This window comes from Desmodus rotundus, chromosome 7 (assembly GCF_022682495.2).
Source record: "Desmodus rotundus isolate HL8 chromosome 7, HLdesRot8A.1, whole genome shotgun sequence".
NCBI classification, from domain to species: domain Eukaryota; kingdom Metazoa; phylum Chordata; class Mammalia; order Chiroptera; family Phyllostomidae; genus Desmodus; species Desmodus rotundus.
In genome coordinates this window covers 62,275,651-62,286,931 of record NC_071393.1, presented here as the reverse complement: position 1 = coordinate 62,286,931, position 11,281 = coordinate 62,275,651, and the positions used below count along the sequence as shown (strand labels likewise).

The window sequence follows — 11,281 nt, the reverse complement described above, 5'->3', positions numbered from 1 at the left end:
CAACTTAATATCTGGTGGGAAGTCCCTTGTAGGGTGGAATGCAGAGAGCATGGCCCTGGGGAGACAGGTGACCTTCCATCAACCCCTAAATCTGTGTGTGTGGGGGAGATGGTGAACAAATGGCTTTGAGGAGGGAAGTAGTTTATCCTGTCCCCAAGGATGGAATGGGAGGTTCATTTGTCTTAGGGAAAGAAAGGACCCCATATTCCTGGAGAAGTTCAGACTCAGTCCTGGATACATTTGTGCAGAATGATGTTTAATAACATGAGAAATCAGTTATTTGCACTCTAGACATGGGCATTTATTAAATCTCTGACAACCAGCTCCGTCCCAGAGAAGAAGAGTCCGTCATAGGTGGGGTGGTGTGATGATGTCTCCTTTGATTCCTCGCCATTTTAAAGCGTCTCATTGTTCTATTTATCCAGGGCAGGTAGCTGGAAACCTTGGTGAAGACTCCTGGAGGAGTTCCAGCACCATTTCCGTAGGAGACAATGCCCTGAGCCACACTGTTACACACAAGGGGGCCTCCGGAGTCCCCCTGTGGGTGATGAGAGAAAGGGACACTAAGCCAGGCTGCCAAAGTCCATACCTCCCCGTTCTTTTTTTCCTAAAGCCCGAACCTCTGTGTGAGATGGGAAGGCAGTGGGGATGCAGAGGTCAAGCTCCTGCATCTTTCATTGGTTAGGCTTCACCCCTGGCTGTGGGTTGACTCAAGTCAAGGTACCTTGCCCTTTCCCATGAAAACGCTGCATATGCATGTTGTGTGTCAGTCAGTCCTCCCCTCCCCTCAGAGGCTGCACTGATGGGTAAAAGCCCCCACTTTACTCTTGTCTGGCCCCCAGACTGAGGCCATGGGGATGTAGTCTGTTCCCAAGCCCAGTTCTTCCCAGATGCCTCTGTCTCAGGTAGTGTTGGCAGATGCCTGGGGCCTTACCCGGAAGGCGTTCTTTCTCTCCCTTCGGTCTCCCACACAAATCTGGCTTCGGCTATTGAAGACATTAAAGAGATTGCTGCACACCCGATCCCTCTGCACCTTCAGCTGCACGTCCTGGAGTGTGTCTGTTCGCCTGTTCTGACTGACCCGGCCCCAGCCAGCCACAGTGCACCGGGACCCAGGTCTCAGCTGGGCCTGGGATCGAGGCAGAGCCACTGGCCTCACGAATCGATTCCGCCTGGCTCTATTTGTCAGCTGGCAGGAAGAGTACAGGCACTCAGGGGAAGTCTATGCTGTGCTCAGCACACCACCCCTGGGTCTCTGTCCCTGCTTCCTTCTCCATGGTCCAAGGACAAGGTGAAGCCCGGACCTGGGAGAGAGCCAGCTCAGGTGGAGAACCACAGGGTCAGGCAGAACATACCTTCAGTAACATGATGTCATTTTGAAGGTTCTGCCTGCGATATCCAGGGTGTGGGATGGCTCTGAGCACAGACATGCGCTGTTGGGTCCTTTCCTGCCTACTGATGTTGTGTGCCCCCAGGATGACCATTATAGTGCTGCAAAAGAATGTGGTCTAGAGGTAGGAATAAGCTGCATGAGGTAAAGTCCCCCCAGATCTGCAGGGAAGATGGAGAACCCAGGGCAGTAAGACAGCAGCTGAGGGAAGTGCAGGGACAGGAGGGCTCTGGGGCAGAGATCTCTGTGTCCTCTGCTTCTCAAGTCTTGGGCTGGGCAAGGTGGGGAACACTGTGACTTTAAGGAGAAATTAATCACTAGGTCAAATTAATAAGTAGCTCAAATTCGTATTTTGAGCTCCAATGCATGCTTTTTGTCTCCTCCTTCTGTCCTACCCTGGCCTGTGTCCAACCCCTTAGGACATAACCAGTCACTATTCATCCCTTCCTTGCTGGAACCCATTTCAGTTGAATGCTCACAGGAATGCTTCTGGACCTGCCTTGCTGGCTATTGAGAGCTCCTTGGTTCCTCACCTTCCCAAGCAGTGAGCTGCTGTCATCACAAAATCTTCTCGCACCAGGAACCCTCCACAAGCACTTCCTCCCTCTGGTGACTGGATGCGAAGATATGCCATGTAGGGGTGGGAGTGGGGCCTGGCCTCACGGCCTCCGATGATCTCCGCTGGAAGGAAGTATTCAGCAGTTATTACTCTGCTCACTGAAGTGTCAGTTTGGTGGCTTCTGAAAGGCTAGGAGATGGGGAGACTACAGAGATGGTGCAGGGAGAGGAGGATTTGGTGTTGAGAACTGGGGTCTGTAGGGAACCACATCATGGGAGAAGGCTCCAGCGTTCTGCAGGAAACAAAGCAGGTTCCCCAGCCCACACTTCAGCGAGCCACCGCCCGCCCCCCACCTCCCCCAAAGGAGAACAACCTTTGCTGCTGGGAAGAGCAGCTTAAGCCTCTCACAGTATGGAGAGATCTGTGCAGTCAGGATCCAGAGCCTTCTGGAGTTGCTTCTACCTAAAGTTCGCTGGTACTTTCTCTTTCAGAGAGCTTCCCTGATCCCTGTTGGTCCAACTCATGACCATCTCATGAGCAGCATGGACTGTTTTTTAAGAATGTAGATATGAGCTGATGGGGCTGTTATTACTGTATCCTTATCTCCTAGGTTTTGATACAGGGGCTGCAGAGGGAATTCAAAGAGCAGAGTTACAGAGCACATACTACATGCCAGGGGCAGTTCCAAGAGTTTCACGTACACTAACTAAGTGTCATGTTAACTGTCACAGCAACTCTATGAGGTAGGCATTGCTATTATTTCTATTTACAGATGACGAACATGAGTACTGTGAATTCAAATGATGTGCTCAACGACACAGAGTTAGAAAGTGACTAGGCAGTCTGGGTCCAGAGTCTATGGGATGGGGATGGGCCTATGAGGGTTCGCATGGTCACTCACCTGCTCCAGCCCCAGGGGGTAGGAGAAGGGCCATCAGGATGAGGAGGAGCTGCATCTTCCAGGGAAGGCTGCCCAGCAGTTGCTGCTGGCACTTCCTCCTGCCAGACTTTTAGTCCCCAGAGAGAGGAAGGAAGGGTGGGGTGGGGATAGCTGGTTCACAGTTCCTTTCCTCTGGGGGTGTGATAGGTGTCATCAGCCCTGGCTGGCCTGGAGGCTGTGCTACCAACTGCCAGTGACCTGGAGGAAGAGAGAGTGATCCAAGCCAACACCACATCTCCCACAGTTGCTGAGTCAGTGCTGTCAGGGGTAATGGGAACCAGGACACAAGGAGAGGAGATTTGGGCCTGGTGTTCCAGAAGCCCAAACCCACCCAATTCAGTAGTGTCTTAATAAGGCGTGAATACTGCTAGCTACCCAGAGCTTCCATTTTCTATTGCTCCGGGATTGAAGCCCGCCTGTCCTCAGCATTTGGGCCCTGGCTTCCTGCTGATACCCTGGCTGCTCCTACCACTTTCTAGAAGCTGGCGAGGCAGATTGAGTAGCTCTTGTTCCTGAATGAGTGACAGGCACTGACAGAGAAGAAAATGGAAGATAAAGGTTGTGTCAGTGATGGTAACTTTCTTAGGTTATTTGAGCCCAGAGAAGGCCTCACTAAAAGTTATGACACAGTTGAAGACCTTTATTTGCCTGCTTCCTACTCAAGATGAAGGCCTTTGTGTCTCAGAAGGTTCCTATGTGCAGAAAAGGCCTAGTGAGTTGCTTTTGTTGACAGCTTTCATAGCCTGGCTGGAAAATGTATAGGCTCCTATTTCATCTTGTATTTATTTGATGTATTAGCCAAATCTCCATTCTTGTCTCACAATAGGGGCAGGGAGGGCGGGTTTAAGATGGCGGTACATCCTTGCTGTGCTCCCTATAATACATAAATCCAAAAAACTAGAACCACTCTTCAAACATTGAGAATAAGACCTGGCTAATTATTGCAGAGTAATACAGTGGGTCATGAGACACACTTAAAACTAGTTAGAATAGTTCATGTATACCAGAGAAATGTAACCCTGTATAATTTTTGTGAAAATGTCAGAATTGTTAACTAACACAATTTTCAATCTTTTTTTTAAATAGATTTATTGATTATACTATTACAGTTGTCCCATTCCCCCCCCAACTCCACTCCATCCTGCCCCCCCCCTCCCACATTCCCCCCCTATAGTTCATGTCCATGGGTCATGTATATAAGTTCTTTGGCTTCTAAATTTCCTACACTATTCTTACCCTCCCCCTGTCTATTTTCTACCTACCATTTATGCTACTTATTCTCTGTACCTTTCCCCCCTCTCCCCCTCCCACTCCCCTATTGACAACCCTCCATGTGATCTCCATTTCTGTGGTTCTGTTTCTGTTCTAGTTGTTTGCTTAGTTTTCTTTTGTTTTGGTTTTAGGTGTGGTTGTTAATAACTGTGAGTTTGCTGTCATTTTTACTGTTCATATTTTTGATCTTCTTTTTCTTAGGTAACTCCCTTTAACATTTCATATAATAAGGGCTTGGTGATGATGAACTTCTTAAACTTGACCTTATCTGAGAAGCACTTTATCTTCCCTTCCATTCTAAATGATAGCTTTGCTGGATACAGTAATCTTGGATGTAGGTCCTTGCATTTAATCTTGGGTAATGTAATTATGATGTGCCTTGGTGTGTTCCTCCTTGGGTCCAGCTTCTTTGGGACTCTCTGAGCTTCCTGGACTTCCTGGAAGTCTGTTTCCTTTGCCAGATTAGGGAAGTTCTCCTTCATTATTTGTTCAAATAAGTTTTCAATTTTTTGTTCTTCCTCTTCTCCTGGCACCCCTATAATTCGGATGTGGGAACGTTTCAAGATGTCCTGGAGGTTCCTAAGCCTCTCCTAATTTTTCTGAATTCTTGTTTCTTCATTTTTTTCTGGTTGGATGTTCCTTTCTTCCTTCTGGTCCACACCATTGATTTGAGTCCCAGTTTCCTTCCCATCACTATTGGTTCCCTGTACATTTTCCTTTGTTTCTCTTAGCATAGGCTTCATTTTTTCATCTGTTTTTCGAACAGATTCAACCAATTCTGTGAGCATATAGATAACCATTGCTTTGAACTGTGCATCTGATAGGTTGGCTATCTCTTCCTCGCTTAGTTGTATTTTTTCTGGAGCTTTGAAGTGTTGTGTCATTTGGGCCATTTATTTTTTTTCTTTTTTTGTCTTGGTGCGTCTGTTACTTTAAGGGGCGGAGCCTTAGGTGTTCACCGGGGCGGGGTAACGCTGGTTGCTGTGCTGTGACGCTATACATGGGGGCGTGGCCCAGAGGGAGCAATGGCGCCCGCTGCACTCTCCTCCGGCTTTCAATCTTCCACTCTGATACCCACAATCAAACTGGGCCTCTCTGGTGCTTGTTCCCAAGTGGGTGGGCTTGTGCACACTCTAGGCCCCTGTGGGTCTCTCCAACGACCTCTCCCGTGAGGCTGGGAGTCTCTCCTGCTGCCGCCCCAACCCCCAGGGGCGCTTTCAATCAAAGGTTTGAGGCTTTATTTCCCCGAGCTGTAGCCCTGGGTTGCGCGGTCTGCCTCGCTCCCTGCTGTTCGTCCGGTTTATCTATGTTCGAATGTGGGGCTGCAGTGTGCTACCCGCACTCTGCCTGCCCCGCTCTCCACCACTCTGAGTCCAGCCCTCTCGGTTTATCTGCGCGAATGTGTGGCCGCAGGTTCTGCTAGTGCTCGGACTGCCTGCCCTGTTCGTCCCACACTCCGCCAGTCTCGGTCCCGCCACAGCCACGTCCTCTCCACCCTGGTGCCCGTCTCCGCCCCTCCTACCAGTCTAGATGAATGTTTATTTTTTATTTCCTTGGTGTCGCACCCCCTTGCCTTTCGATTCTCTGCCAGTTCTGGTTGTGCGAGGAGGCGCAGTGTGTCTACCTACGCCACCATCTTGGTTCTCCAGTTTTCAATCTTTTAGGGGTTGTGTTAGGCCCACTTGAAAATCTGAAAGTTTTGGCTCTTCTCCTTTTATATAGATATCATAGATTTTTATTTATTTTTAGAAATGTAAAGAAATTAATCCCTTCTCTAATACATGCTCTATGATTGCAAAATCATGATATTTTTGAGCACCTGAAAAGAAATAGTGAAAAAAGAAGGAGTGCACATGAAGGAGAAAGGAAATAGTGTAATAGGTTTATTACTGCCTTAGCATGTTGAGTAATTTTTATTTATCTTTACTTAAAATTTTTCAACACTTGATTTTGTTGAAAAAATGTTAGTCTAATTTAAACACAGAAAGATAAAGAACAGCTTGCACATGCGAAAAAGAGGAGTAAAATTTATGTGTCCAACAGTCGGAATAGAGATGTGGGGAGGTGATTTCACTAACAATGACCTAGGATTGCATGCCAGCCTATTCACTATAAACAACCCAAAACAGATGGGATTAAAATGTCTAACCTCCAAAGGCTTAAAGCAGTGCCAAGACCAAAAGTGAAGTCATAATGGGAGTCTGGTTATGTATTTATTTCTCTGAGGGCAATTGTTGAACCCACAAAATTTGAGTCTCTGGTTTGATGACCATATAAAGCAAGGAGAGGAGAAAACAAAACCAAATCACCCATGGTCCAGTCAGTGTCCTTCCCCACAGGAAGCTGGGACCTGAAAAGCCTGCATCCTCAAAGGAACAAAGAAGAGTAAGGGGCTAGTCCATGCAAGTAATTCATGAAAGATCGAAAGTAGTTGAATTTCTCATGGAATCTCAGACCTTAAAGTTGCATTGTCATGATTATGGATGTGTCCCAAAGTAGCTGGCAGAATCCAATGCAAATCTAAATGAAATTCACTTAATTCCAGATTTGAATCACACCTAAAAATTATTTTTTCTTTGATAATGACAAACATATAGTCAATAAGATCAACAAGCAAACAAAGAAATAAGATACCATGACTAAGAAATCATGACAATGAGAGCAGCAAAACAAATGATTGGGATAATATTATGGGAATAATCTTATACAGATTACAAAACAAGTATGTTGATGTAAAAGTAAGATTTAGCCCTGGCTGATGTGGCTCAGTGGATTGAGTGCCGGCCCGTGAACCAAAGGGTCGCCGATTGATTCCCAGTCAGGGCACATGTCTGGGTTGCAGGCCAGGTTCCCACTAGAGGGTGCACGAGAGGCAACCACACATTGATGTTTCTCTCTCTCCTTCTCCTTCCCTTCCCCTCTGTCTAAAAATAAGTAAATAAAATCTTTAAAAAAAATTTAAAAGAGCTGCAGGGAACATAAAATTTTAAAAAGAGACATACTAATTGAAAGAGAATTAAATACAATTTCTAAATGTGAAAAATGTAATAAGCAAAATTAAACTCACAGTGGATAAAATTAAAAACAGAGCAGACGAAGATGAAAGGAGTATTTGTAATGTGCAGTAGCTCAGAAGAAGGTGTCAAGAATAGAGCATAGAGAGGCATAAAGACAAAAATATAGAAAATAATATAATTAGTTGAACTTACATTTAATTGGAATTCTCAATGAATAAAGAGAATAAGAAAAGAGGTAATGAGAAGTAGTTGAGATTTTTTCCGAACAAATGAACAATGACCCTGGCCAGGTGGTTCAGTAGGTTGGAGCATCGTCTTGTACATCAAAATGTGGCAGGTGCGATCCCAGTCAGGGAACATACCTAGCTTGAGGGTTTGGTCCCTGGTTATAGTGCACACAGGAGGAATTGATTGATGTTTCTGTCTCACACCTATGTTTCTATCACTCTCTCTCTTCCCCTCTCTTTAAAAATCAATAAACATACTCTCTGGTAAGAATTAATAAAAATCCCCAGTGAACAACATTCAATTTATGGTTAATAAAGGTAAATAAAATGAAAGTAAAGGAATAAAAAATACATATGCAGAAAAAATATCATAAAGAAATGGCAGAAATCTTAAGAAGAGAGATTACTAGAGAAAGAAAGATGACTTTCAACTGAATAGTGATCAAAGGCTGAATTCTCAGTAGCAGCAATGAGTGAATAATACCTGGGAAGAAACAACTCATCATTGTTTGAGGTTTTAAGACACTTTTATAAGTTGATTGGTAATGATGTCGAAGTTATAAATAGCTGATGAAAAAATGAGCATATATAGGACACCTTGCCAAACAAGTGTGGATTCTACCCTTTACAATCACATGTAGAATATTTACAAAATATTGACTGCAGACTAGGTCTTAAACATGTTTAAAGGATTAAAATTATACTTCATTTGTGATCCAACAATGAATTTAAGCTAGAAACTCGTAACAAAAATATGAGCAGAAAATTCCTCTATATATTTAAAAATAAAGATATAGACTGTTAATTAAATCACAAATCAAAATCCAAGTCATAATGGAAATAAAACATAAGTTCAAAATGATTAATAATGATGGAAATAATGCATAGCAGAATTTTTTAGGTATAAATGAATGAAGGTGAAACTTGACTGTTTAATACTTCCAATTAATTAATTTAAAGGTAAAAATAAAACTTTCAAGGATAAGATAGAATTTCTTTATAAACCTAAGGTAAGGAAAATTATTTTAAACAAGACATAAAAACATTAACCATTTATAATTATAAAGGAAAAATGGATAAATTGATTTACATAAAAACTTCAGAAATTCTGATTGTCAAAGACATTAAGATAGTGAAATGTAAAGCTAAGAATTGAGCAAAGACATTTGCAACAACTGAGAAAAGATTTGAATCTGGAAGAGATATGTATATATATATATTTATATATGTAAATCTTATCTATGCTATCTTATAAGTATTGGAAAGCCAATAATTTTGAAAACTGTCATGAAATTGACAAATCTCTAGAAAACATAACTGATGAAACATACTCAAGAAGTTTGGATTTTCCTGTTAACATGAAATGAATTGATTCAATTATCAAAAATATTTCATCAAGGACAGCCAGAGGCTCATGTGGCTTCATTGGAAATCTTTACAAAATAGTCAAAGAATGCTATAGAATTTCTTCTGCAGAGTAGATGCTACCCATCTCTTTTATGAGACTAGCAAAACCTCAATGTCATACCCAGTTAGGACAATATGGAAAAAGAATATTACAGGCCACTCTCACTTGAATATTGGTGCAAGCCAAGTCAATCAATGAGCAAGAAGATAGTATGTCATGACTCATGTAAGTTCATCCTAGGAATGGGGGCTTGTCATTGGACACTCAATTGTTGTTAACATGTCACATTGATTGATGAAAGAAGAAACTATGTATAATTATTTAATTGAAGCAAAATGGAAAAAAAAGCCCATTTGCTGAAATTAAAATTCATTCATTAAAAAATTTTTTAGCTGATTAGAATGGAAAATAATGTCTTTATAATTTTATAAAAGGCATCCACAAAAATGCTATAGCAATCATTATACTTAATGGTGAAATGTTGAATGCTTTCTGTTTGAGAGTGACACAGTACAAGAACACTCACATAAATAGCCACAGTCATCATTTCTCTCCAATATTATGCTATAGATTTTAGCAAGTGCATTTAGGTAGGAAATACATGTGAAAGATATAGGGACAGAAATGTATATATAATATGTACATAGATAATGCCAAGGATCCGTAGATAAATTATTACAATTCAAAAGATAGTTTAACAAATATGCTAGAGACAAAATATATTTATAAATTAAACAGTTCTATATATAAAAATATTGATAGAAAGTAAAGTTTTGAAAAAGTTAATATTTTAATGGCATGAAAATGATCAAATAACTAAATATAAGGCTAAAAATGATGTACAAGTCCTCCTTAGTGAAAATTATGAAATTGTATTAATATTAAAAGACCCTTAAGAGGTCCTAAATATAAAGATATTCTTTGTTTGTGGATTGGAAGATAAAACATTTAAAGAATGCCAATTCTCCAAAAAGTGATCTATAGATTCACTGCACCCAAGAAGTACGAGGTAGAATTTAATTGATTCTAAATACATGTGGAAAAACAAATGGCCAACAGTAGCTGAGACACTCTTGAGGAGGGAGAATAAAATGGGGTTTTGCCTTAGCAAATAAAACTATTGTAACAAGATAGTGTGGTATTGTTGGGGACATAGAGACATAGATTAATGGACCAGAATAGAGATCCCATATGCATTTGGACAGGTACACACATATATGGACATATTTATGTATTTATATTTACTTATTTATTTGATAATTAATAGATTTTATTGAAGGCACCTTACACACAGTCATCTTGAATGGCTGCAGGCCAAAATGGATCCTTACACTGCTTGTCAGGTGCCAAAGAATTATATAGAGTAAAGGCAGAGGAGTGGAATGGGAGGATAGTCACGGGAACTAATATCCAAATGCTATTAGGCAAGGAAAATTACTTTTCATGTGTGTCAGAACAACCACCTGTGTCAAGAACCATGACATTGAGTGAGTCAAGGGGGGCTGCTGATTTATATCAGAATGAAAATCAATTAAGATTGACAGCCACTGTTGGGGGAGGGGGTGGTTACAAAAAAGCAACCTCTGGTCAGATAGACTTTTGGTTTTCAAGGCAGGGAGATGGAAAAACACTATTTTTTCCTTCCAATAAATGGTGTTAGGACAATAGGCATTTTTATGGTGTATAGGGACACAAATTTTCTCATAGAAAATAAACTTGACTTTTAGCTGACACCTTATCCAATAACCCATTTTAGGTGGATTATAGATCCAAATGTGAATAAAGATTTGAAAATATAATGTAAAAATATCTTCATGCTAGGCAAAGATTTTAAATACTGTACCTAAAATACCATACATAAAGAAGGATTCCACTGCTAGGTATATAACCTAAGAATCTTGAAACACTAATTCAAAAGAACCTATGCACTTTGATTTCATAGCAGTGCCATTTACAATAGTGAAGTTGTTGGAAACAGCCTAAGTGCCCATCAGTAGATGAATGGATTAAAAAACTGTGGTTCATTTACACAATGGAATATTATGCAGCAGAAAGAAAGAAGGAACTCCCATCCTTTGTGATAGCATGGATGGAACTGGAGAGCATTATGTTAAGTGAAATAACTCAGTTGGTGAAATACAATTACCATATGATATCACTTATAAGAGGAATCTAATGAACAAATAAATGAATGAGCAAAACAGAACCAGGGACATGGAAACAGGGAACAGGCTGACAGATGCCAGAGGAAAGTGGGGAGGGGAGCAATGGGGGAAAGAAAGGGAAGAGAGTAGTTGAAGGACATGTATGAATGACCCATGGACATGGACAACGGTGTGGGGATGGACTGTGGGAGCAGGGAGTGGGTCAGGACAGATGAGTGCAAAGGGGGAGAAATTGGGACAACTGTAATAGAATAAACAACAATAGGAAAAGGATTGATGAATTTGATGAACATAAACAGAAAT

General features: G+C 41.6%; 1 protein-coding gene across 2 annotated transcripts in view; it reads right to left on the bottom strand.

Moving 5' to 3' along the window:
* Positions 1–248: 248 nt before the first annotated feature.
* LOC128781446 (cathepsin G-like) overlaps positions 249–11,281 on the bottom strand; it is a 61,542-nt gene continuing 50,509 nt past the window's right edge. Inside the window, exons 2-6 of one of the 2 annotated variants that reach the window (XM_053929136.1) lie at positions 2,851–3,087; positions 1,924–2,071; positions 1,356–1,491; positions 935–1,189; positions 249–538 (exon numbers count right to left, since the gene is read on the bottom strand). In XM_053929136.1, coding sequence (XP_053785111.1) covers positions 305–538; positions 935–1,189; positions 1,356–1,491; positions 1,924–2,071; positions 2,851–2,905 — 828 coding nt within the window. In that variant the 5' untranslated portion in view covers positions 2,906–3,087 and the 3' untranslated portion in view covers positions 249–304. Of the gene's footprint in view, positions 539–934; positions 1,190–1,355; positions 1,492–1,923; positions 2,072–2,850; positions 3,089–11,281 lie in introns of those variants that run through there. The other variant, XM_053929137.2, reaches the window with a different exon arrangement.